The sequence below is a fragment of the Microtus oregoni genome, unplaced genomic scaffold (genome assembly GCF_018167655.1).
Source record: "Microtus oregoni isolate MIOR12 unplaced genomic scaffold, Mior012 000071F_ref0000514, whole genome shotgun sequence".
NCBI classification, from domain to species: domain Eukaryota; kingdom Metazoa; phylum Chordata; class Mammalia; order Rodentia; family Cricetidae; genus Microtus; species Microtus oregoni.
The window spans coordinates 3456721-3484683 of NW_024543978.1; the positions used below are offsets into that span (position 1 = coordinate 3456721).

Sequence of the window (27963 nt, forward strand, 5' to 3'; positions counted from 1 at the left end):
TGAGATTCCAGCCATGCCGACCGCGTGCCCCTCTCCAGCTGTGTGCAGTTCTGCTCTAATTGCGCGTGGCCTCGTGGGCTTGGGTGGCGCTAGAGTTTATAAGGGCGGAGGATTATCACAAGAAGTGCTTCTCTGGTGGTGCAGGTATGGGGAAGTCATCATTAATCGTCCATGCTGCCCTTAGGCTGCTCGGTGATCCTGCTGCTTCGAGATCGCTTGCATCCTGTAAGTAGGCCCAGCAAGTTCTGCTATCTAAGCTAGATGAGGGTGGGAGCCAGTGTTTGGGCTGTCATTGGAACCCTATCAGGGGAGAGTAGACATGCGATCTCATCCCTCAGGACAAGTTAAGAAAACACCACTGAAACCTGGGTCTGCTGCACACTGACCACGGCTGAACTTCACCCTAGCCCAATCATCTGCTTTAAAAAGCAAAACAACAAAAGATATTGCTTTTTTAGATAGCAAGTCAAACTGTTACTGAAAATGCCATTTTAAACTCTGGTTTGGTACCATCCACTTTTAACTCTCCTTATGCGAAGCCTCTACGGCTTCCACCGGGGCGCAGGATAACCCAAGGGTTGACTAAAGGCCTTTTGTCTGTCCTGGGGATAGATGCAACGCCAAACCAGGCAGCGGCATGCATGCATGTGCACTTTGGCAAAAGGACCGGGCCACCATACATTCAGGGCACAGAGAAAACGGAGGAGCAACAGCACTGCCCCTGTGGTTGGAACACAGTGGCATAAGGACGGCTTCCTCGAGGAGTGGTGGAGCCCGCACCGCCTGCAGGTCCTCTCTCCTAAATGGCGGGACAGGCCAGGGCCCGCACAGCGCCACAGCACATAGCCCCCTGCCGGCGGGCGGCCCCACAGCACCGTCCCCTCCTTCCTGGGACCTGTAGCGGACAGGTCAGAGGTCATCTGGGATGGAAAGCACGCAGCTCCTCCAGGAAACACTACGCGGGTAAGGGGCGTGGCCAGGTTGGGCGGCGCTGATTGGACGAGCGATTCCCGCTTTCCGTTGGCGCTGAGGAGGCTGAGGAGGAGCACGGGTCAGTCACACTCGACGTCCGTCCGTCCGTCCGGAGCCCACGGAGGAGACTGGGTAGGCGGTCGCCAGGCTGGGGTGCGCTGGGGCCCGGAGAGCGGGCGAGCCGAGCGATGGGGGCGGCGTGGCGGCCACAGCGGCCTCGGTTCACGGAGAAGGAGCCGCTGAGGCGCGAGGCCCGCGCAGGCTATGGCCGGGCCCGGAGCGGGAGGCCCCAGTATGCGCCATGGCGGGGCTCGGGCCGGGGCCTCTGCCGCCCCCGCGGGCCCTGACGGGGCCTCTGGTGTGGAGGGGTCCCCGTGACTCCCGTGGGCCTTCCGCGGCCTCCTCTCGGAGGGCACGGGCACCGCCCACGCGAGGCCGCCAGGTGCTCGAGTGCGGCCTTGTCTGTCTGTCAGGGCCGCCCGGGCCCCAGCCGAGCGCCAGAGCCCAGCGCCAGGCTGCCCTGCCGGGACCCCACCCTCCGGGCTCACACTCGGGGACTCCTAAAGGCCTTTTAAACGGTGGCGGAAAAGCTCTGAGGCCGCCAGCATTCTTCCAGAGATGCTGGGAGTGGAACTGGGTTATTTTTCTTTCTTAAAGCAAAACGAAAATCCACCTAGGTGTAGACACTAATTAAAATTTCCGTGGTTGGCTTCCTTTCAAAAACTACGGCTAGAAACTAGAACTGTGTGGCTAGCATCAAACGTCTTTGCGACCTAATTCTGTGCCGTGTGTTCTGGCTCAGTGCGCTTTTGGGAAAACCGCGCTACTGCGATTGTGAGACACGACCCGGCTGCTGGCCCTCAGGAAACAGAGTTCACCAGATCGCTACAATATATTTTAAATAATAGTTTTCAGTCACATTTTCAAGGTGTAAATGAAATGTTTCAGTCTGGAATTTCTTTTTAACTGCAGTAAAATGAAAAGGGGGATGTTATGGTATTTTTATAACTATTGGCAAAATACCTGCTCAAACTTAATGTATTCATTATGAATATTTGATAGTGGGTTAGTGATTTTTGGATAAGCAATAAAGACCTACTTAATTTATAAATTAGTACATTTTATATACTCATTTTCTAACAATCACTGTCATAACCACTTTTTGACAATCATTAGGATTGAAACAATAGTTATGTTCAAAATACGTTTAATGTTTCATAAAAACGTGTATTTTAAATATTTTCTTGTATATTGAATTTTTCTTAGAATTCACTATTGACCTTATATGAGCCTTCAAATGTCTTAGTAACTGACATTTTTGAGTACATATTACTCTTTTATAGTGATGAGAAATATTCTAATAGTTGCTAGCTAACTGCTACCAACAAAAATTTTTGATGGAAGTAATTTAAGAGACTTCATTAAAAAGAATCTTATGATCTCGGATAAAGGAGCTTGAATAAAATGTCTTTTCAGGAACAAAGAAGAGGCTGGCTCAAATACAGGAAGCTTCTGTCCTTCCCAAAACCCTTTTTTGTCTTTGTTTTGCCGGTTTTATCCATATCCCTCCTTGTTTCTCAGTATTGTATAAATAGCCCGCACCTATAGACCCGGCATTTGAATCCTTCCACCTATTTTATTTTTAACGCATACACAGGTATTCTTCACAGAATATAACTTGCTCTTATGCGTAGTTTAAAATTTTTACAGACGCTCTCTAGAGAGTTCATTTATGTCTCGCTTGACTTCTGTTTTTTACCCTGTTTTGAGATGGGCCTCATTCTGAGATAGACAGTAGATTAAACTACACGTTTAAGTGTTGAGTTGTATCCTGTGCACATGACATTTATTTGCCTGCTTTCTCCCCACCACATCAACAAAGGCAGGGTTCCTGCTGTTAGAGGCAGTAGTGCAATAAAAATTGAGTACTGTTTAGACCTCTATTTGTATAAAACTAGACTTGGGACTGCATGTTATGAAACACAGACAATTTTTTTCTGTTTGCACTTTGAGGAAAAGTAGAGATATTATTGATACCCATCATTTCCTGTTTTCCACATTATTAGGCTTTTTAGTTTTTGCCAGCCCAGTGAGTGTTGCTATTGGTTATCTTTTTAATTAGAAATTGTTATAGAGGTAACATCTTTTTCTTAGTCACTTGGGGTTTTGGGTTTCTACTTTAATGAATGAATTGTTCTTAATCTTTTCTACTTTCATGTTAATTTCCTCATTGATTTATCAGTTACTCAAAATTATTTTAATTTGTCTTAGGAACAAAAACTAAACACATTTGTGCAAGATATATAAAGTATACGACAAATATCCAGAAAGGACTTTTAAGAAACTGTTCTATGTGGTAGATAATATGGTACATAAGATGTTCTCCTTCATAGGTGTCTGTCTTCTCCTGCTGTTCTTAAATGAAGTAAAAATGCCTGTGAGACCAGACTTCCAAGTATGTAGTCCCTAGACAACAAGCAATCACTTTAATCACTAAAATAACTTTGTGTACTTACATCTGTCTGTTGCTGTATCTTTAGTAATGACAAACTCAATGTTTTAATACATATTGAAGAGTAATTTAAATATTGTATCTTCTTAAATACTTTAAAGTATAGTAGTAGCATAAAATACAAAAGGTATTGATTCTTTATGTGCTTTCAGTATTAAAAAAGTCATTCACTGATTAATATATTATACCTAGACAGATAGAAGTTTTAGATTGTGATTCTTACATTTATCTACATGTATCTTATCACTAAGTCTGTTTAGTGAACAGAATGCAGTCTGAATGCTGGACTGTAATAGTGGGGTAGCGGGTTTGATAAAAGTTGGATTACGGTAATACGTAGGTTGAATTAATGGATGTAAATTTTAGAAGGGTAAATTCATCTTGATGCAGTTTTATTTTTAAATATTAGAGTTTGTACTAAGGTATGCTAGGATGTTTCCTGTTTAAGTATAGTTGCTATAATTTTTTTTTTAGTTTTTGAGTCAGTGAAGATGTAAATATAAATTGGAAACTTTAATATTTTCTATCTGAAATTGTTACTAAAGAACATTTATAATTCAGTTACTCTGAATAGTAATAGGCTTTTTAAAAAAGCTATTTTATGAGCTGATTAATTTCATTCAAAAACCATCTTTGGTGACTCAGTTGCCTGAAGAGACTAAATTTGTTGGAATGTCTGTGCTGTTAACTCTCTCTCTCCAGCAGCTGGAGAAGTGTATTGATGATGCCTTGAGAAAAAATGACTTTAAACCTTTGATGTTACTTGTACAAATTGATATTTATGAAGATGTGAAGATTAAATGTAGCAAACAATTCCTCCGCAAGTTGGATGACTTAATATGCAGGGTAAACTCATTCTTGTTTAATGGCTCTTAAAATTATTACATTTGATTTTAGTTTCTAGGAAGTACTTCATTTAGAAAAATAGAACAGAGAAAAACCTTGGACAAGTTTGCTTAGAGTTACTTAGATGTTGTTTTCTCTTGCCATTTGTGTATTATTTGAGGCATATCAACACGCTGAAATTGTTTCTAAAGTAAAATTTATAAGAATCTATGTTCTATTATTAATCTGAAGGGAAAGGTTTTACAAAGACCTATTGGCACATTTCTGGTGGTATGCAGTGCTTGGTAATTTAAAAAATAAAGCAAACACAAAATAATCCAAGACCTTGGATTTGATTTAACATTTCTGAAATTTAGATTAAGAAAAGGTAACTACAAATTGGTTCCAAGTATCTTAAGATTGGTGATGAATCATTGGTTGAATAAGAATTTCTAATCTATTTATGGTAGCTCATGCCTGTAATCTAGCGCGTGGCAATGCTGAGGCAGGAGGAATACCGCAAGTTTCAGGCCTGTCTCAGCTAAAGTCAGTCAGTCTTGAGTTTCATTCTTTAACATGGGAGGGACAGGTGCTTCCATAGAGTTTTGAGTCCTGCAGAGGAGCGCTCACCATTTGCCCTTAGTGGGGTGGTTTGGGACAAGTTGCTTTATGAAGCCAGTCTTCTCATCATTTCCACTGTAAAGATAAGAACAGCTCCCTTTTAGAATTGAGGATTGTAAACTGATGCTGTTCCAGGAACAGTGTCTATCCCATACTACTTTGTATTTAAACTGCTGCACTTAAATACTTTTTGTTTTAGGAACTTAACAGAAAGAATATTCCAACTGTTTCAAACATCTTGGTATCTGTTGGGAGATGCAGCAAGAATATCTTTATACTGGGACAAGCTGGACTTCTAACCATGATAAAGCAAGGCTTAGTACAAAAGATAAGTACATAGTCACGGAAGGAAATCTGATAATGATATAGAGTGATAAAGGTACTGTTTAAAAAGTAGTCCAAACTGCTGAAAGTAAAATTAGGAACTTTAAAATAGAACTGTTGAATATTTTTATGATGTTGGATATATGTTATAAGGATAAAGGTCAGAATGAAACTGCACAGGTTTCTTGACAACTATGTGAATTTGATGCCAGTGGGCCTTTATTTGGATCATTTTCTGAAGACCTAGTCATTTAGGTTAACTATGTGACCCTCACACTAACATATAAGACACTAATATTTGTATTTTCACTGACGTAACAGCACATTGATTAGTACCTCTGACATGTTATGTACTCATATCTGAATCAAATAAGGTAAACTAATTTTAAAAATACCCAAATAATATAAACTGTCTTGATAGTTTTACAATAAGTGTATCTGTATTAAAAAGTTAAAGAGGGAACTGTAAGGGTTGTTGTAATGGAATTAAGTTCATTCCTGTTTTAAACAGTGAGGAAATAGAGTAAGTTAAAAAAAATACAAGACATTTTAAAATGTAAAATTTCTTTGATTCAATACTGGAATTTTTTATTTTTAATGTCATTTTATTCTTAGGTTTATCGACTAAACAAATACAAGGACATAAAATTTATTAAAATGGAATTCAAAATAACTTAATATATGTATTCATCTTTACATGGTTTCCTGGTTTGAAAAGTCCAAGGAGGTTATTCTGAGCCAAGGACAATCAAAAGATGAAGCTGTTACAAATATGATAGAAGACTTATTTGATCTTTTGATGGTAAAAGTGACATTGATTGTTAAAGATCATGAATTTATTAGAAAGTTATTTGTTTTGGTTTAAGAATCATTAGTAGGGCGCTGGAGAGATGGCTCAGTGGTTAAGAGCATTGCCTGCTCTTCCAAAGGTCCTGAGTTCAATTCCCAGCAACCACATGGTGGCTCACAACCATCTGTAATGAGGTCTGGTGCCCTCTTCTGGCCTGCAGACATACACACAGCCAGAATATTGTATACATAATAAATAAATAAATAAATAGTAGATTGGCTAGTGACTTGTACTGATCTGTCTAGAGCAGATAAAGCATTTGAACTGACTGGTATTAAATAATTTATTAATAAACAGTTATGCTGTGAATTAAAATTATTTTAATAGCTTTTATAATAGTAAATTATAAATTATATATTTACATTTTTTAGGTTGTATATGACATCAACGATGAAGGTAAAATATCTTATTTCTATAAACATCTTACTGGGAACTTTTAGTATAATTATTTTAATACCCATAATACTGTCCTAGGAACTTAATGATCTAATTAAAGAATCAAATGTTTTCTGTAAAGGACCAGGTAGTAAAATTTTAGACTTTGTAGGCCAAGAGAAAATGCAGACATTAGGTAGGTATTTCATATAAGAAAACAAAATCCAAAATTTATGGGTACAGTTGAGAATGTTTTTGTATTATGGATTTTCTAACGAGGCAGAAAACAATATTTTGCAATTTAGGGATCCAAGATTTTGTTTTTAAAATTGATATGCTTGTAATTTTATATATATCTTATAGAAAAGACCTGTATTTGGCCTTCAAGAAAATATCGGTTAAGGAATATTTTAATTAAAAATGTCTATCACATGAAGTATTAACTGAATTCTGATACTTGCTGCAGTGTCTGCTCTTTACAATAAAGTCATTACTCCCACTGAAGGTGATGTAGAATCTCCTCAGTCACAATAAATGGGCTTGGAATATAGCAGCTATACTTTGTACTAAAATCAATGTCCAAAATTATTGCTGGACTGCAAGTTGGAACTTGGAAAAAATGTCCGCTGCATATTTGTGTAGAAATGGATATATGTATGTATGTACACACACATATATCAGATCTCCATTCCTTCACAAATATGCAGGGGACATTTTGTTTTATGTGTGTGTGTAACACACACATTTTTTGAGACAGGATCTCACCTAGCCCAGGCCACTCCTCATGTAGCTGAGAGATTTGAGACCCTGATCTCTTGCTGCCACCTAATGAATGCTGGGATTACAGGCATGTGCTCAAAATGCCTAATTTAGGGATTTTTATGTGTTCACTATATCAGAAACATTGATAAACTTGTAATGTTTTTCCTATGTGTCAGATTTTCTGGATAATCATAAATTCATTAGAATATAAGTGAAAGAATCATTTCCTTTCTTCAGTCTGCCTTGGCCACTAAGTTCTCAGGCCTGGTTTTCCTGATAGTATTTTTATGCACCTATATACTTCTACAGTCTCAATTTACTTGAATAAAATTTATGAGGTCCATTTTATGTTGGACCATCTACTCCTGGTTTTGGGGCCTGCTTGAAGTGTGGTTGATAATACCCAGTAACATTCCATTAGGGGGAAAAAAAAACCTGATTTCCCATCAGGTATTAACAGCAAATAACTAAAAGTTGAGGGTTTAACAACAACCACAAAAATAAAAACAAAAAAATCCCAAACCCTCAAGTCACTTGGAGATTCTTGAGAGATAAATGTTGATTTCTTTTATAAAATGCTTGCGGTATGACTGAAAGTTAATGAGTCAATTTTTCAGATAGCAAGTGACGGTTAAATTGATTTAAGATTAACATCTGCCAATAATTTATTTTTATTCAGGTAAAAACCAAGTATTGGAAAGTTTCATAGCTCGCATCTGTGCCCTTGTTATTGATTCAAGAGTGAATGTTTGCATTCAGCAGGAGGTAACTGTCTTTTAACACCTAAAAATGAGAAAGTAAATGATAAAATGAAATAGCAACTTAGACTAAGTTTCCTAAATTTATTTCATTGGGTTTATTTCTATTGTCTGAATAATTCATTGCCTGATAATGTATATTCTAAATATTCATTAAAAATCTATAACTAGATTTATATGTATATCATTAATGTGAGAACCTAAACTTTAGTATGTAAATGCCAGAGTAGCATGTAGTCCTGTATGTGTACATGCGTATGCGTAACCATAAGAACATAGCTACCCCCTTAGATTTTAGAATAGTTGAATGTGTTATTTCACAGTGGGTGTGAAAGCTTTAGTAAGGGAATCAGCACGCACTAGACTGGAAGTCCTTTCCCTCCCTCACCTAGATGCATATTCCCTACTTAGCACAATTAAGAGAAAACCAAAACTTTGAGTACATATACCTATTTCTCCAAATGCTTCTTGGAAAACAAAGCTACTTTTTTTTCTCTTCTAGGCTTTAAAAAAAATGAATTTGATGCTTGACAGAATACCTCAAGATGCCAACAAAATACTTTCTAATCAAGAAATACTAACTCTCATGTAATAATTTTTTAATAACTTGTTTTGATCAATTGTTCAATTTAACAGTTGTAAGAAACATGGTAACCATGAGTTTTAATTAGATAATCAACTGACAGTTTTATAATTTTTGATTTAATATAGCACTTATGTTTTGTCCTAAAGTCAGTTATACGAGTCTGTTCAGGTTTTAAATGTTTTTTCCCCAAAACATAATAGGCTTACTATCTAATACTTCAGTATATAATTTCTTATTTTAATTCATAGGAGTAATATGGGAGAGAGGATTTTATATGTAGGAGGTAAGTATCTCTTTCCAAACTTTGAAATCATTTCAAATTTATGAATGTTAAATACCTCTGAAGATGTTACTAGAATAATATACCAAAATAATTATAATCTATTTATGTAAACCAAAGGAAAATATTAGAATCATAAAGACATGTCTTGGAACAAATAATTTTTTTTTTTTTAAATTTATTAGTTATGTATACAGTTAGCCAGAAGAGGGCACCAGACTTCATTACAGATGGTTGTGAGCCACCATGTGGTTGCTGGGAATTGAACTCAGGACCTTTGGAAGAGCAGGCAATGCTCTTAACCGTTGAGCCATCTCTCCAGCCCTTGGAACAAATAATTTATCATGACAACAAAAATTAGATAAATATAATCATGCCTAGTTTTAGTTATGATCAATTTATTAGAATTACTTGTGCTAAAATTTTCCTAAATGACACATTATAATGTCCAATATTTTTGTAGTTGATAGGCAGTTTTTAAACAATATATTTACTTCAAAGAACTTAAGTTTTCATTGGTTTCCTGTGAGTAAATTTTGATTGAGTGATTATATGTAAAGTATGGCTTTAATATGTGCTCTGGGATAAGTGTAAACGTAACAATTTTGTATGTTGTATGGATTGTTTTTCAATTTATAATTATAATGACATAGTAGAGTCTTAGAAGATTTAGGGATTTCTTTGACTTTTAAAAATTTTATTTATAAAAATGAATAATTTAGTAAATTTTTTTCTTTTGGTTTTTGTGCCTTATGAAATCAAGTTTCATAAGCTCAACTTTTAGAGTTTTGACCTCTACATTAATTAACAATCTTTTTAAGATTATGAATTACAGGTAGGCATTGTGGAAGCCTTGTGTAGAATGACTACGGAAAAAAGGAGACGAGAACTGGCATGTCAGTGGTTTTCAATGGATTTTATTGCTAATGCATTTAAAGGAATTAGAGACTGTGAATTCGAAACAGTAAGTAGCATAAAATAACAAGTTTAGTAAAGATTTTTTTGTGTAATTTTGATTTTTAAAACCATTTTTCTTTTGAAAACTAGGATTGCAGGATATTTCTCAACTTGGTAAATGGCATGCTTGGTGATAAAAGAAGGTAAGCTGGATGCAGCTCGTAGCCATTTGTTAGTAAGGAAGTAGAGCTGAGCCCAATTATGGATGTTATTAATATAATTTTTATTGCACTGCAAAAATTTATTTAAGACAGTATAAAACATACAGTAAGTTAGCACACTGCTAACCTGAAATACTCTTCTGAAGGCTTTATTTGGCTTTGTACTTGGAAGGAAAAATGCATTTTATCTAATTTATATTAATAACTGAGTGTCCAAATTTGGTTTACTCTACTTCAGAATTGTATGTATATTATTTGGTTTTTGAGGAATGATAAAAATCTGACTATACATCTACGCACTGGAGTGAAAATGTGTAGAAAACAAATCCTCGTACTGTAAAAGTAACATAAGTAGACGTTTTAGTATTTAATACCAGAAGCAAGAATGAACTGAAAATATAATTTTTACCATTAAAATTTATGTGTATGGGTGTTTTTATCTGCATTGTATATCTGCGTTCCATGTACATACAGTCCTGAAACAGCCAGAAGAGAAAATTGGATCACCTGGAACTGGAGTTAACAGAAGGTTGTAAGAAGCCATGTGGCTGCTGGGAACTGAGCTCTGGTGCCCTGGAAGGAACAGCAAGTGCTATTAACTGCTGTGCCCTTGCTCCAGCCTAGAGCAATACCATCGCAGTACTTGGCCCCGGGGATGATGTTCCTGATAAATCTTGTTTGCATTATTTATAAGGAAGTGAGAGATAGGGTTAAATTCAATGAGTCATATATCTGCATTTGAATCATAAATTCCCATCTGTTCTTTTATTTGTTATTTAACCTTACTTTCTTCATTTTCCTTAGCTGTATCATAAGAATACTAATAATACTTATTGCTTCTGTTTGTTATGGAGACAGAACACACTGACATACTTAAAATAGTATCTTGCCATAAAAATGTTCTAAGGAGTTAACCACTTTTACAATCGATAACTCACATCTACCTTTTACCCGTCCAAGTCCTGTGGGATCTTGTATTGATACCTATTGAATTTAGAAACACTTGTTCATGTTTGAAAGGATATATTTTTAAAGTTGGTATAATTCCTTTAGTCAAAGTGGTAAGTAAATAGTATATCTAAAGTAATAATGCTTTTCTTTACCTAAACAAATTCCAATAAATATTTGTTGAAAATAGTAATGGCCTGGCTTGGTGGGTTTTCACCTTAGCTAATTGCTGCAAGTTTGCAGCAGGGGTATCAAACTTGAGGCCAGCCCAGATAACAATGAGACCCTATCTCAAAAATTGCATTAAAGAGATTATTTTATTTAAAATTTTATAATCAATTTCTGATTTCTCTTTGATTCGAGACATCGTTTTTCTTATGGCTGAACAAGTTAGAGACATTTGTATATTTATAACTGGACAAGTTAATTCTGGGAAGGTAAATTTTTTTAACTAAAATGTTTTGTGTTTTAGGGTCTTTACATTTCCTTGCTTGTCAGCATTTCTTGATAAATATGAGGTAGGTTTTAAATTTATCCAAACTTTGAGTTATTTAGATAATTTTTATGTAAACTAAATGGATTATGGGTTATGTAATGATTTAAAACACTAAAAGTACTAGATTTAGATGGTTTAGCTGACTGGTCCTGTATATGATAGTGACACCAGGAAAAATATGAGCCCGCTCACCTGAGCCAAGAAGGAAAACAGCAGATCATAGTTCTCCACATTTTCTCCTCTTCTTAAAGGCATTGCTGATTATCATTCATAAGTATATTCAAACTATTTTCAATCTCTATTAGTACTTAAAATGATGTCTGTGTAAAGCATTTAAGTAGCATTTTCTTGTGCCAAACTATCTAAATATTAATGCATGTAGACAGATTGATGGTCTTCATCTACTTAACACTTTATCTCTTAAATACTCAGGGACTATTCTACTTTATAAGTGTTGCTAGAGTCTAGAATCCTAAATAACCTCAAATAATTCAATCATGGCTATAATCTAATGGCAATTTTCCAAGTTTTGTAAGCAGAGTATATAATTTTTATGTATTATGTTAGTTGCAGATACCATCAGATGAAAAACTTGAGGAATTTTGGATTGATTTTAATCTTGGAAGCCAGACTTTGTCATTCTACACTGCTGGAGATGATGATGTAAGCTCTTACTCCTTTATGTTACTCTCTATGCATGTGAAGAACGTTCTTGAAATTTACTTTCAGAATGCATGTTTGTATACTTTTTTAGCCATTTTTGATTGACATCAACATTAGCCTTTTATTTTAAAGTTGTATAATCTATCAAGCTATTTAAAATGAAAATTATTTGATTTTTTTATGATAACAAAATGAGAGCTAAATTTTAATATTTTTAACAAAACCTTTCAGAAATGAATATTAACAATACTTAATTTTTTTGGTCACATGAAAAAAATGAATCAACATTAGAAAAGACAGCTTGGAGTCTACTCAGTGGTATAGTGCTAAGTAGGCAGGAAGCCTTGGGCCACTCAGACACTCCATGGGAACATTGGCAGGTGACAACAATTGGTCTTACTCAGTCTTGAAACCTCCTGGGAGAAGTAAGGGAATTTCTATGTACAGTGGCATGTAGAAGTGAATTTTAGTTCTATGTTGTGTCTTAGCCATGTGTAGACTTTGAAAGTAGACTATTTCTTGTTCTGTTTGTTACCTGGGGAAAGGTATTAAGAGTTATTATTTCCTAGCTGTCACTTGGGATGTTTGGTACAGTGGCTCAGATGGTGTAGCCACTCCCAAATTCTGACAATTGATCAGCATAGCCTAGTCTGGTTGCTACCGCTGATATAAAGGAGACTCTGAACTTTTTATTTTTATAGTTCTACTTCCTTCACACAGAACATTTTTATAAGTGAATATTTGCCGATGCTTTTTACATTTTCATATACCTTTTAGAATACCTTCATAGACTGCTCATTTTCAGCAACTATTAGAGTATAATTATTGTAGTTATTGATTTCCTCATGATTCAGTTTGACCTAAATCTAGAAAAGAAGATAAGCAATCATACTATAGTATACATAATTAGGGAATGTATAAGTCCATCTATAAGTTGTTCAAAATACTGATTAAGATATTAAGACATTTTTTCCAGAATTACATTTTTAGTTCTTTTCTCTCGATCGCTGTAGTAGTATGTTCTTCCTGAGCTGCTTATTCTCCTAAAACCATGATCCATACAGTGGCCACTTAAACCCCTTCTTTGTCTCATTGATGTGTAGTGTAAAAGACTTTTACAGCGTTGGCAGCTGAATATCCCTCTGAGATACAGCATTCTCCTTGTTCAAACCACTGAATTTCAAATCTTACAGGCTGCTTTTACCCGAGGGGGAACCCTCTTGCAGGTCCTTGAAACCTAGTTTCTGTGATACTGTCAACACAGCCTAAAATTAGTTGGAAAGAGTTTTAATGAGAAACTATCTAGATTATGTCAGCCTGTGGTCATGTCTACAGAGGGAAAGTTGTCTTGTTAACTGATGATGGAAGACCCACATCAGGCACCATTCCCTAGGCAGGGGGGGGTTAAGGAGAGTACAGAACAAGCAAGAATCCAAGAGTTGATGTTCTGTTCTTGAATGTGGATGTGATGCTTCAAGCTCTTGCCTTGACTTCTCACAGTTATGAACTGTAACCTAGAACTGTAAGTCAAATAAACTCTTCCTTCCTTGCAATTTTGTCAAGATATTTTATCACACCAACAAAACTTCTACTAGGACAGTGCATTCCAGTTTAGTGTTTGGTAAAAACACTGTCTGCTTAAAAATGGGTTCTCTGGTCATTAAGTATAAAGTAGCCTAGTTGCCAAGTTTTGTATCACATTGTCCAATTTTTTTCCGTATAGTAATTACTAAAATTCTGTTTTCTGATTTCATAAAAGATCAAGATTTGTTTTTTTCTTGTTTATAGCTGGTAAAAGGCATATAGGGCATTAGGATTTGTTATTTTTAGAATCAATAAATGAAGTATTGAAGGACTAGAAATATGAATGTTTAGTGATAGAAGGTGTACAGGAGATGAGAAGGCTAAGTCACATAGAGTTTAACTTAAATTGATATTGAAAGAAGTTTTAAATTGGGAGTAAATATATATGTAAGACTTTTTTTCTAAATTTAAGGATCATCAATGGGAAGCAGTCACTGTGCCCGAAGAAAAGGTTCAGATGTACAACATTGAAGGTACTAAACCTGAAGCTTGTTTTTTTATAATTCTCTACTTGGTTCCTATCATAAGGCATACAAACTACAAGTTAATATGACAGATTATGAAAACTCTGTAGATACACACATCCATAAAGTCATCACATTCTTCACCCCAGTTTTCTTCATCTAAAACCACAATATTTGGTCTGATCAGTATCATGACCATGTTTTCAAGGTTCTTAGATTCCTACCCCATTTGTTTTAGTAAATCCAAACACCTTGTTTCTCGGTCCTATAAGATGAGTTAGGTAGCACTGTAGGACAAATACATGAAATCTAGCAGACTGATAAAAGGCCATATTAAATTAGGGCACATATTTATCATTTAAAATATGTATAGATATATGTATATATTACCATAGTATTAATTTGCATTTTTAATGAGCAGTAATGGTGAGTACCTTTTCTGCATGAGCTCTCTGGCTGTTTGTGTGCTTTCCCCTGTGGAGCGTCTGCTTACACACTTCTGTCTTCTGCTGAGCTGTCTGTTTATTCAATTCTGAAGTTATTGTGTATCTTAGAATACCAGTCCTCTGACAGATACATTTTGTGAACATAGTCTGTATTGTGCTTTTATTTAAGGGTAGGTTGTACAGGAAAAGAAGGCTTTTAAGTTTGAAATCTAGTTGGATCAGGTTTGTTTTGTTTTTCCTTGTTGTATAATTGTTGCTTTCTATGACCTAAGAAATCTTGGTCTATTTTTTAGTCACAGATTTTCTGTTTGACTTTGTCTTTAGTTTTTGTGTGTTAGTATGGTGAACTAAATCAAATTCATTTTTGTTTCGGTTGTCAGAAATTGTAGGTGATTTTGTGAATTTATAGCTATTCTAGGATTATTTGCTAAAATGACTTTAATTTCTTTGACTTTCTTTCTTTCCCTGGTCACATGCTGTACCATTGACTATTACCCTTGGTGATTCCTCTGTTAAGTCATCTGGCTCTGTAAGAGTAGTCTTGTTTCTTGCTGATCTTGTTTCTTGCTGATTTTGTATTTCTTAGATTTGTTTACATGTTATGACCAGTACCACAGTGTTTTCAGAATTTTATGTTCATGCTTAACAGAAACAGCTAATTTATTTTCTGAAATTGAGTTTCCAGAACCATGGCCTTTGGATTATCCATATACATTTAAAGAGGTTTTGTGTAATCATTACAGAAAACTTCCTAGAATTGTGACTGTGAATCAGAGTGAAGTACTAGAACTAGAGTTCAGACCATAGAGATGGAGTTCTTTATTTGGGTCCTGGACTTCCCTAAACAATGTTTGATATTTTTCAATATATGCCTTATAGATATTTTGATTAATTTATTTAATGGCAGAAGATACATTTAGATTTAGGAAGTATAACCATTCATTGTCCAACTCCAAAGCCAGCTTTTATTTTTAAGTAGAGATGTATATGTGTCCAAATAATCAAATTTTACTATGCAGATAATACGCCATTTTCTGATTTGCATATGTATAAAATGTACAGCTCCAGTTATTGATGAATGGAGTACAATTCAGGGAAGAATCCAAGTAGTTCTCTTTATAATGTTAATTCTATCACTTTTGAGATAATTGCTATTAATTTCTCCCCAGAAATTAGCACAAGCTCTTTGCCATGGTTCATTGTCTTCCCATATTTTTTTAATTGTGTCAACAGTAAAAGCAACTATAATCTCTGCTGGGTCTATACCTGCTAGTTGACAAAGTCTCAATTTTCCTTTTATAATTAATTTAGAGACGTTTTCTGCATAAGCTTTTAATTTTTTACTTGGTTTATGTGGTAAAAAGATCCATTCTAAGATAGTATCTTTCCTCTGCATTAAAATTCCTGTAGGGGAAATTCTGGGAAGCAATATGAGTAGAATACAATTAAGATTTATAATTTCTTTTCAATGCTCATCAATTCTTTTTCCACTTCAGCTGTTAATTCTCTGGGACTACTCAAAGGTTTTGTTTAAGTGAACTATTAAGTCAGATGTTATCCCAGTAGCCGGTCGTAGACTGGAAATATCTCCTAACAATCTTTGAAAGTCATTTAGAGTTCACAATCAGTCTCTACTAATTTGTGCCTTTTGTGTTCTAATTTTCTGTAAACCTATTTTGTAACCTTGGTAATTGACAGAAGCTCCTCTTTGTAGTTTTTTAGAAGTAACTTGTAATCCCCATTTAGGCAAAACTTTCTTCTTCAAACATTCTTCCTGCGTTTGAGTCAGATAACAACAAAATGTTTTCCATGTAATACTAAATTATAGACTTAGAAAATAGGCTTTACATATTATTTCCAATGGCTGATTTATAAAGTATTGTCTCAGGAGGGGACTACTGAGCCTTCCCTGTAGGAGAACGGTCTACTGGTATCTCCTAGTAGGCTGAACATTATTATAAGTAGCATCACAGAGGTAAGCAGGAGCATAGTGCCTCCTATAGTGCGAATTAGTTGCTATAATTTCTTGGGAGTATCAAGTATGGACACCTCATATAACTGGGACTTAAAGTATGATGTTTTTTATTGGGTTGAAAAGTTCCTTGAGGATAAAGACTATATCCTTCTCCATAATACTAAGGAAATTTTATCAAAATGTTATTAGCAATCAATATGTTGATTTACCAGAGATCTTTGTTTGTATATATGTGTGTGGTATATATGATGTATTATATATATGCTGATAACTAGAAATAATGTAATTATTAACTCAAGTTATTTTAAGAAAGCAGCTTTTTCAGGCACATTCATGGAATATTTTAAGAATTGGTTAGGGCTTGGAAACTGTTCCAGGGACCTATCTCAATGTTGAGGGCATTGTGATATAATTTATAGATGAGGACACTGAAAGTGAAATATAAATTGATTTGTTTGTGTAGTTAGAGTTGGGTAAACAATATCCAATTTAAAATGTTTGTATTTTGATTCAATTTGCTGCATATTTTATTTATAATAGTTATAGACTAGTATCATAGACATTAATTATCATTAATGTTTTCTATATACAGTAAGAGAATCAAAGAAGCTTCTGACTATAACTCTGAAAAATATAGTAAGAATTAGTAGAAAAGAAGGGAAGGAGTTACTTTTGTATTTCGATGCATCATTAGAAATCACCAATGTGACTAAAAAGATTTTTGGTGGAAATAAGTACAAGGTAAGCTTTTAAAATCTCCCTTCAACAAATAGTATTATGTTTTTACAGACTGTTTGGGACTGTTAAGTTATATTGCTTTTTCCATTGTCAGAATCTTAAAATGGCATAGATTCTTAGCTCTTTAAAATTATACTGTGAATGGCTTACAAGATGCCTCAGTGGATAAAGGCACTTTGCCACCAAGCCTGAAGACCAAAGTCTGTTCCCCAGTTTCCACCTTTGTTGGAATGAGAGAACTGGTTTGACATTGTCCTGACTGTTACATGTGCACTGTGGCACATGTACATGAACACACAACAAATAACATGATTTTAAGCAGTTCTGTAGCGTGCTTATTGGCTCATTAAGTCGTATCCTTGAGATGTCTTTATGAACTGTCTCGGGTGACAGTCATCTGGCAGTAGCTGGTGAGATCATTTGAGTCACTATGTCTTTGAAGACTAAAATGAAACATTTTCAAAATATTAAACATTTTGAGAATTAGTAGAAATGATAGAACTAAACATTTGACCTATGGAAAAATTATATAAACTGGAGAATGTCCATTGAGAGTCACAGTGCAAAGCATGATTATGGAGATGGGACTTGCAATAGCATATGGAGAAATAATAATATGGAAGACTATGTATAAGCCAGCACTCTTTAACTGAAAATATAAGGTGGCAGTTTATGGGACATTTTCGGGAGATACTCTCTTAACAATTTTGAATACATACCAGTATTCAGAAGGCAGAGGGACAGTTGGGTTATTGTGTCATTGTGAGTTAAAGACCAGCCTGAACTACCTAACAAGATTCTGTCTCAAATATGTCAAAAATATATATTCATAAGGGACCCTTAGGCAATAAAATAGAAAACTTAAGACCGGATAGTGCTAAGTAATGGATGTGTTCTTAAGTTAGACCATGTATGTATGTATAGTAATGATTTGGGGATAATTGGTGGTTGTGGGAGAAAATGGGTAGGAAATAAATGCATGAAATAAGAAGAAAATGGCATCACTTTGAATTCTGAATTTTAGGAATTTACCATAAAACAAGGTGTTTCAGTTGCCAAAACATCTATTCATATACTTTTTGATGCAATTGGATCACAGGTATGTCTCTGACTTACTTGAATTTTTTAACGCTAAATAAAATTACAGTGGTAAAGTTTATTTTAGAGAGTGATTATGTGGAAAGCAAATGGTCTAATATAAATAATTCTGTAATAAAACATTTTAGTTATAATTTCATTATAGAAGTAAAGAATTATTAAACTATAATTTACTAATTTTAAAAATAAGAACTGTAAGTGACAGAGCTTATTTGCAAAGGTGACTGTTTTGTTGGGTCATTTTGTGAAACTTAGAAAATGCCTGGTAAGGGAAGATAGTGTGAATGTGAGGGGGCAGAAGCTTTGCCAAAGTACAGTGGTTTTTGAGGGATGCATTTGTTTTGTAGTTTCTTTTTTAAGATGGAGTTTTCTGCATTTTAAATTCAGCAGATTCTAGTGCCAGAAAGTCAACCATCTCCAGTCAAAGAAGACCTTGTTCATCTAAAAGAGAAACCTAACCTTCAGAAGAGACTTGAAAATCCTCCAGCAGAGGACAACAGCAGCAAGCAGGAAGACAGACCAAGCAGCCAGGATGAGGTAAATATGGTGTTGAGTGAATTACTTTACTAAACTCCACTGCCGAAGGAAACAGAGCAAAGGTACCTAGAGTAGATAGATCCAATGTTGCCTTGATGTAACAGCATTTCAGTTTTTGTCCCATCTTTTACAAATGCAAACGGAAGCAAGTATGTTATTTAGCAAGTCATGTTTGTTATATTGTACACTTGGACATTCTAAATTGGAGATATATAGATGAGTTACTTTTTCCCACTTATGTTTTTTTTTTCCGTCATATCTTTGCTTTGGTTCTAACATAAAATACAACCGTAAACAGTCCTGAGGTTTTTTTTGTTGTTGTTGTTTTGTTTTGTTTTTTTACTTTGAGCCATCTTATTTATGTGGCAGTCTCTGAAACTTGTGTCCCCTGTATTCCCTACTTCTACTTACCAATTTCTGTTACTTTCAGTGATGTGGGGTAATTCAAACTTTTATTATAATTGGTGGCTCTGAATTCCTGTTACTTTAAATGATAGTAGATAAGGAAAAATACTGGAAAATGCTTAACAATTTGAAAGCATTCAAAGTAGTTTTAAATACCTAAATGTGCAAACATTATCTTCATGAAATGTTGGAAATCACAAGTTATTCATCAATAAATATCTATAAAATATTTTTAGCTTACAAAGGTACTATATTATGTAAGCCCAGTGATCTATAAATATTCTAAAACATTTTTGTCATTACCAAACATGAAGATAAAACCATATAAGTAAGTTAGCTTAAAACAGAGAAATTTGTGGGACATTGTAATTACTTAAAAATACTTCACATTTTGCATGTATTCAAGCAAAACTCTGTGACTAAAATTGCAGGATAGTTAATGTTTAAACAGAATATATTTTTATTGTGGCTTTTTCTTGTGGTTTAAGATAACTACACCTTACAGAAAGAAAATGTCTGAAGCATCAATGATAGTTCCCGATGCAGATAGATACACAGTGAGAAGTCCAATACTCTTAATCAACACATGTAAGTGTAAAACACTCTTAAAAGATTGTAGCAAGTATTTTAAGGGAGGAATTTTTATTCAGGGAAGTTCTGGATATAAAATTGATAAAAATATAAATCACGGTATCTTAGAAGAAAAGGCATTGACTTAAACAAATATTAAAATATTAATATTCTGTTAATTATCATAATTTAAGCAGAAGGCATTATAACATAGTGATTAGAAACTGTGTTGGAGTCATAAGGTTTCTTGGATTTCGTTCTTTACTACCAGCTTTGTACTTGACACACAGTATCCTCTAAATTCAGAATCAATTTATTTTCCAACCCGTGGAGCCAAAATACCTCATCAGTTTGGGTACAGGATTACATAAAAACCATTCATGCAACAAATAATGTTGTAAAATATTGACATATAGTACCTGGCACATTCTAGTAGTAGTTGCTCTGATGACAACTTAATAATAAGCTTCAAGTCCACAAAAATAAAAATCTTGTTACACTCTGGGTAACAGCCCTGTGCATGACAGATTTCTCAAATGAGTAGTTTCTGATTTAATAATTCTTTATCTTTCCTGATTTTTTTCTCCTTGTATTAAATGGCATAGTGTCCACTTAGTTGTTGCCAGAAACCTAGGAATGTCCTGAGAACTTCCACCTCTTACCTTCCTCATCTGAAAGTACCTCTTTAACAGCAGGAAAAATAGCTGTGTTATCTTTGTTCCTTTAGCAACGCCCCAAAGAAGTAGGGCACCACTGCAAGCAATAACTTCTGAAAAAGCTGATGTTTCTAAAACATCAGAAAGAGAAGTGGATTGTGCTGTGTCACTCAAATCTAGACAATCTGATGGAAGAAACAGATGGAATATTAGAGACAAAGTAAGGATACTTTGTGTTCAAATAAATTTTAACAAGTTATTTTAGAAATTTATACTGAGCTACCTTCTTTTCCAAGTACAATATTTAGAAAATGACATGTTTTTCTAAATACCAGTAATCTTTGAAAGGGTTCTTCTGGCATGTGCTTTCATTAAAATTCCGAAGTGCCTGTTTCACTGTACCTGAAACTTCACATATTACTAAGAAAAAGGAAGTTTCTGTCATTCTTTATTATACAAACTTGTGTCTGCTGTGAGAAGACTAATACAGAATGTGAGATTGTAGTGGAGTGTCTTTAAGTGTCTGAAAGTCTAGCATGGGGTTAGACGGATTAATACGACTGCCTTATGTATGGTTAAAGCATAGGATGCAGTAAGAACCCAATGAAGAAACAGGAGCCTAGCTCCAAAGATGAAAGCTATTAAATTAGTGTGTGCAAAAAGATGAATGGCCTTAAAGAGTTGAATAAATTACAAGCTATTGTCAAAGTAATGGTTTAAATAGTGTAGTATAAGTGTTTGTTAATAAAGTCACTATTTTTCTAATTTTGTGGCATGGTTCTGAGTATTGTGTGATGACTGGCAACCCAAAGAGGACAACTAAGGGCAAGGTAAAATATCTGCATCTAGGCAATGTACTTTGCTGATAGTGATGTTAGGGTTTTGTTTGTTGGATTGTTTTTAATCTTGATCTAGGATGAATCTGTGGCTATAGGAAGAAATATTGATTTGGGAAAAGAATTACCTGGAAAGTGCTCAAAAAATTTTAATGAGCAATTAAATTTTAATAAGTTTCAGCTCTTTGTACTTTAGTAAAAGAGAATAGGGTATGAAGTCAACAGCAACAAGACAGATATACGTGGAGATTTCAGAAATCATCATTAGTCTTAAGTGTAGTAACTCTGAGATGAGTTTAGAAAATTTGTGGGCTCTCATGTCTTCATGTCTCCAGTGAGAGTTGTGGGCTCTTCTGTCTTCATGTCTCCAGTGAGGGTTGTGGGCTCTTCTGTCTTCATGTCTCCAGTGAGAGCTGGGCTTTAGTGCATTTCAAGATCAGGCAATGATGGTCTTAAGAGTGTGTGCATAATGTTCATGAAATGTATGCCACCTAATTTTCATACAGAGGCAACCTTACATTTTCTCCAAACCTTAATGGTCTTTAAAAAGCTGAATTCATATATCTTAATGTGTATTTACATATATGTTTCCTCTGTTGATAGCATGACAAAACTACTAAAGTTGTAGAAAACAAAGAAAATGAAGACAATGAATCCCTAGACCAAACTTTCAGTAAGTACTTTTGTGGATTAATTTAAGATTAATTTTAGTCACTGTGAGTGCAGCTGCAAAAGTGTATGCATGCACACATGCATGTGTATGCAAGTGTGCACATACACGTCTGTGTGCATGCAGTTGTGTATGTATACATGTGTGCATGTGTGACTAATGCAGATGGGTGGGAGTGAAAAAGAAAAGTGAGCCTTTTTAGTCTTCCTAGCCCCAGTGGCTTTCATTAATTTGGAAAATAAGTTTATAATAACTGCCGACATTATATAAAGAAACTTCCTGGGAAGTTTGAGTCAGAGAGGGAGGAGAGCATAATCTATGTATTCTTACCTCAAATGTCCACTTATATAGGATTATATTCACACTTCATACTTCTAACTGCATGAAAAAGTGACTATTATGGTTTTGTTTTATTTAGATGAAATTGAGGACAATTTTTCTGATGTATATGCAGTGAAGAAAGTAGATGAGTCTGCGTGAGTATAAGAGAATCTATCAAACCCCTTAGTATGTATTCATATTATTTTGGGTGAATTAAATTGAACAGATTTGAAAGAAAGGCCTTCTATTATTAGAATGCAATGTCAGTCATAACATTTATTGATAGCTATGATGGAACAATAAGAAAGAAGCTGTCTTATTCTTTCCATATGAAGGAGCTGTAAGATCTTTGCAGTACTAGTTTGGAAAGTTTCCCTTAGTTTAAATTTACAATAAGATTAGGATATGAAAGATGTATTTAGGAATATAGCAGTGTAGTGACATCATGATACTTTTCTAGTATTTTTAATCTTATCAGTTATATAATTTCACATGCTATAAGTTTTACCACATTTAACAATGTTCTCAAAAAACATTGACTGTATATAAACATAATGTCTTAAAAAGTCATGCACTTGTATTTGATAATATACTGAACAAATACTATTTTTTTCTAGATTACCTGGTGTTATGGACATCTCTAAAAATACAGCACACTCCAAATGGGCATGTTGGACACCTGTAACAACCATCAAACTCTGCAATAACCAGAGAGCTCGTACTTTACCAGGACACACTTTTACCCAAGGTGAAAATAGTCTTATCTGTTAATGCAGTAGTGCTCAGGGAAACACAATAAAGTTTAGATGTTACCTATTAACTCATTCTAAAAGACTTTTTCTTATTCTTCTAGTAGACACTGATGTCAACAAAAAATGCACTAAACAAAAATCACTTGATGATTCTGAAGAAACACATAGGGTAAAATACAAGAAAGATGTATTCAAGTGTAATAATTCAGATGAAGCAGAAGTTTGTGAAAGAAACAATCAAGAACAAAATCATTCTAAACATTCACAAAAGAAAAATACTGAAAACACTAAGCAGAGTGATTGGCATATTGAATCTGAAACTACTTATAAATCAGTACTCCTAAATAAGAAAACTGAAGAATCACTCATCTATAAGAAGACATGTGTATTGTCAAAAGATGTGGATGCTACTCTTTGTGATAAAAGCCCTTCTAGAAAAAGCATGAGGAGAAGTACAAAATCAAGGAAAGAACTGACTTCTGAACTTAACTCATGTGCAATAAAAGAAATGCCAGTGGTGAGTGTTGGCTGTATTCATTTCTCACACACCCATAGAGTGCTTACTGTTAAGAGCGTCTTAACATATTGCCATAGACTTGACATGGATAATTCAGTTCCTAGATGCTTCCTTAAGTTCTTCATTTACCTCCTAACACAGCCCCTTGGAACAAGCATGTAAGTATGTGTGAATAAAACAACCCTTGATTTCTTTTTTCTCTATCCCTCTGAAAGTGTAAATTGAATTAATGTTTCACAATGCTGCTTTTCTATGAGTGGCCATGATTTTCAGCCTCACCTCATGCCTAAAGTGACAAGGCCAAAGGGACTGTGAACTACAGTCTCTGAAATCATGAGGAAAAAACATAACTCTTACTCTTTTAAGTTCTCTCAAGTATTTATTATGTCAAAAATGTAACATAACATATTTTCTAAGTTAGGTTTCTTTAAATCAGCTTGCTATTTTTTCCTAATAGCACTCTTTCCTGTGTCGTTACACAGCATTTCCTGCCCTTTCTGTGGTGGATCAGTCTCCTATAGTCATCTGTCTGACTGCCTTCTGTTTATTAGATCTGCACAGAACAGTAGCACCTCTGTAATTCAGTAAGACTCAAGGCTCTCCTGTTCTGGAAGATCTGAAGTCATACACTGTTTTCAGGGAGATTCAGTTTTGTCACATTTTATTAAGCCGGTAACACATCTTCTGTCAAGAAGGGATAGTGATAACTTCCTTTATTTATACAAACACAGACTTTAAAATGATTAACATACTTTTTATTAGTTTTTAAATACATAGAGTTGAACCCAGAAAGAAATATAAAATGAACAGACCTTAGCTATTTAAGTACTGTTAGAATTTTAAAAACTAACACCTTCACAACTGTTCAGTCCCATGGAGGCTCCACAACTGCTGTTAAAGTTCATGAGTTTTCTCCATCATGATCTTGACCTCCCTTCCTTGCATTTTCCCTCTTACCTCTCTTTGACTGGATTCCCAGAGTTTGGTCTGGTACTCGGTTGTGGATCTCAGCATCAGTACCATCAGTTACTGGATGAAGGCTCTGTGATGACAGTTGGGATATTCACAATCTGATTACTGGGGAAGGCCAGTTCAGGCTCCCTCTCCACTATTGCTAGGAGTCTTAACTGGCATCGTCTTGTAGATTCTTGGGAATTTCCTAGCACCAGGTTTCTTCCTAACCCCATGGTGGCTCTCTATCAAGATATCTCTTTCATTGCTCTCCCACTTCACCCCTCCCCTCCTCGACTATCACATTCCCTTGTGTTGTCATCCCCCATCCCCTCCCCTCTACCGCCCTCCTTCACCCCCAGTTTATCCAGGAAATCTCAAAATTTCTCTTCCCAGAGTGATCCATGTGTCCCTCTTAGGGTCCTCCTTGTTACCTAGCCTCTCTGAGTCTGTGGATTGTAGCCTGGTCACCCTTTCCTTTTCATTTAGTATCCACTTATGAGTGAGTTCATACCATGTTTGTCTTTCTGAGTATGGGTTACATTCATTCAGGATGGTTTTTTCTAGTTCCATTCATTTGTCTGCAAATTTCATAATATCATTGTTTTTTAAAGCTGAGTAATAACTCCATTTTGTCAATGTACCATATTTTCTTTATCCATTCTTCAGTTGAGCAGCATCCAGGTTGTTTCCAGGTGTCCCAGTTAGTAGGACCAGGCTGTATCCCCTGGTGCATGAGCTAGCTCATTGCAACCCATTCCCTGTGGTGGGATGCCTTGCTCACTCAGCCTTAATGCAGGGGGAAGGGGCTTAGTTCTGTCTCAACTTAATGTGCCAGACTCCCCCTGGGAGCTCTTACCCTTTGGGAGGAGTGAATGGGGGGAGTGGGTTCGGGGGAAGCCAATGGGAGCAGGTGGAGAGGGAGGAGGGAGAACTGTGGTTAAAATGTGAAATTAAAAAAAAATTCTCAAATACAGTGGTGATAATTCTTTGTAGTCTTAATTTTTCAGCAATTTTCCTAGACACTCATTTTGGAAACGTTTTATGGTTACAGTGAATGAGTAAGAGATTTCTAATAGACTCTTGTTTCCATTTCCCTTTAATAACATCTTAAATGGTACACTTTATAGAGATGTGGCATTATTAATTCATGTCTGTAGTTTATATTAAGATTTGCATTATACATTGTTGTGCTTTTATACCATCAAGAGATTGAATTTTTTCCATTGTTGAAGAATTCTTGTTTTTTCTACCTATTCCTGATGACTGGATCACATTGTTTGCATATTTAGAGTTTATCAAAAAGTCTTCTAAAGCAATAGTATTAGTTTGCATCTGTATCAGCAATTAGCATTATGCTACATGCTTGCTAGTAACTTAGTGCTATCAGGAATTTTCGTTTTAGTATGGAGTGGTTTTCAGTTGAAATTTTTTAAAGTCATGATTTAGAGGAGCTTTCATTGTTTTTTTTTTTTTGCCATTCTATGTGTTTGGCATGTTAAGATTCTATAGGAAAAGGTACTGCCAAACACAATTCATGTAGATTATCTTACATGGCGTCTTTTATTGTTCTGTGGTTTACAATTAGGTCTGTCATCTATTTTAACTGTTTGTGCGGAGCAAAGGTTCTGTTTACTATATGCTTCAGTGTGTTCTAGCATAATATTATATAGTGAGGACAAAACTGTGACTGCTCCAAGGTATGGTGGAGGGGAAGGTTTTATTTGTAGATACAAGGGAGAGTACAGTCAGAGACATCTGGAAATCTTAGAGCAGGAAGAGAAAGGGGTAGAACAAACATGGCTTTGAGAAAAGGGGGAGGAGGGGGAGAGAGGAAAAAAAAGAAGACTTTAAAAAGAGCAAAGAGTGGGCCAAGGGTGTATGGCCTAAATGTCAGCAGTGTTTTAGGGTAGAGGCTAGGGTGAGAAGAGCTAAGACAAGACACAAGCACTGACTGAATGAGCCTGGAGGCCACCATGGTCTTTAGGCACCACAGTTAGCCAGTTTCTTTTGGATCTTATACTAGTGAAAAAGACTGTCTAATTCTCTGAACTGGTTTTTGTTTTTGGTCTTTTTTTCCCCACTCTATTTTGTGTTGAGGGGAATCTAATTCTAGGTTCTTGATGCTGTGGTATTGATCTTTTGCATGTGTTGGCATTTCAGTCCTGTCTGGACTGCAAGTTTTAATAGTCTGGAAATAAAGCAATATGGAAATAAAGCAATGTCAGTTTTCCCTTTTGCCTATTGCTATCATTAGCTTTTGAGGTTGAGTTTATTTCTTTAACACAAAATAGCTTGCTGGGATTACATTAAAGCCATGAAGTTAAGTCTCAACTTTGACAATACTCTATAAAATGTATATGGAATATCTTTTGGATTTTCTTGGATTTTTTTTAATCAGAGTCATGTAGTATTTCTCTTGTGTAAGTATTGACTTTTGTTTTAATTTTGCATCTTTCCACTTTACTGTTTGTTAGTTTTTACGAGTTTTATTGTATATTTTTAGGAGTTTTTGTAAATATTAAGATTATCTATGAAATTTTAATTCTTTCATTGCTTATTGTTGAGTTATCTAGGCTTCCATTATGACTTTTTTTAATTTATAAAAGATTTCTGCCTCCTCCCCGCCACCACCTCCCATTTCCCTCCCCCTCCCCCATCAGCTCCATTATGATTTTTAAAACCAAGCGATGAGAGGTAAAATCTTCTCATTTAAAAAAGATCTAGCTTCTCACCATTAAGTTTGACGATAGCTATAACTTGTTTTGTAATTTTGAAGTTTTAAAAAACAAGTGTTTAAGTATTTTGCCTGCATGTATGAATATGACCACATACATGCACTGTCCTTGAAGGTCAGAAAAAGGTGTGTAATCCCTGGAACTAGGCTTATACATGGTTGTGATGTGCCATGTGCTTGCTTTGAACTGAACCCAGGTCCTCAGAAAGAGCAACTAGTGCTCTTAACTGTGAGTCATGTCTCAGCTTCCATAATTATTTTAAATAGATGTTAACTTTTCTTTCATTGTGATCCAAATACCTGAGGAAGAGACTTGTAGAGGCTTATCTTCCTAGATAGTTTAAAAGCCATAAATAAAGGACATTGAGCCTATAATTCATGTTCCTAGAGAAGCTAAATAAGGTGAATCCAAAGACAAACACATAGGCATCCTCAGGAATATTAACCTTCATCAGGCGATGAAAGGAGACAGAGACAGAGACCCACACGGGAGCACCGGACAGAAATCTCAAGGTCCAAATCAGGAGCAGAAGGAGACAGAGCACGAGCAAGGAACTCAGGACCACGAGGGGTGCACCCACACACTAAGACAATGGGGATGTTCTATTGGGATCTC

At 35.4% G+C, this 27963-nt stretch overlaps 1 protein-coding gene across 2 annotated transcripts in view; it reads left to right on the forward strand.

Moving 5' to 3' along the window:
• The first annotated feature begins 3403 nt into the window (after positions 1-3403).
• Sycp2 (synaptonemal complex protein 2) overlaps positions 3404-27963 on the forward strand; it is a 50342-nt gene continuing 25782 nt past the window's right edge. For both annotated transcript variants that reach the window (XM_041641890.1, XM_041641889.1), the window contains exons 1-22: positions 3404-3427; positions 4187-4330; positions 5130-5258; positions 5952-6056; positions 6476-6500; positions 7921-8006; positions 8502-8587; positions 8834-8868; positions 9687-9829; positions 9913-9965; positions 11404-11449; positions 11995-12090; positions 14087-14147; positions 17152-17300; positions 18322-18396; positions 18786-18932; positions 19826-19925; positions 20635-20783; positions 22003-22072; positions 22488-22545; positions 23008-23138; positions 23247-23659. In XM_041641890.1, the coding sequence (XP_041497824.1) occupies positions 3404-3427; positions 4187-4330; positions 5130-5258; positions 5952-6056; positions 6476-6500; positions 7921-8006; positions 8502-8587; positions 8834-8868; positions 9687-9829; positions 9913-9965; positions 11404-11449; positions 11995-12090; positions 14087-14147; positions 17152-17300; positions 18322-18396; positions 18786-18932; positions 19826-19925; positions 20635-20783; positions 22003-22072; positions 22488-22545; positions 23008-23138; positions 23247-23659 (2325 nt within the window). The remainder of the gene's footprint in view (positions 3428-4186; positions 4331-5129; positions 5259-5951; positions 6057-6475; positions 6501-7920; positions 8007-8501; positions 8588-8833; positions 8869-9686; positions 9830-9912; positions 9966-11403; positions 11450-11994; positions 12091-14086; positions 14148-17151; positions 17301-18321; positions 18397-18785; positions 18933-19825; positions 19926-20634; positions 20784-22002; positions 22073-22487; positions 22546-23007; positions 23139-23246; positions 23660-27963) is intronic.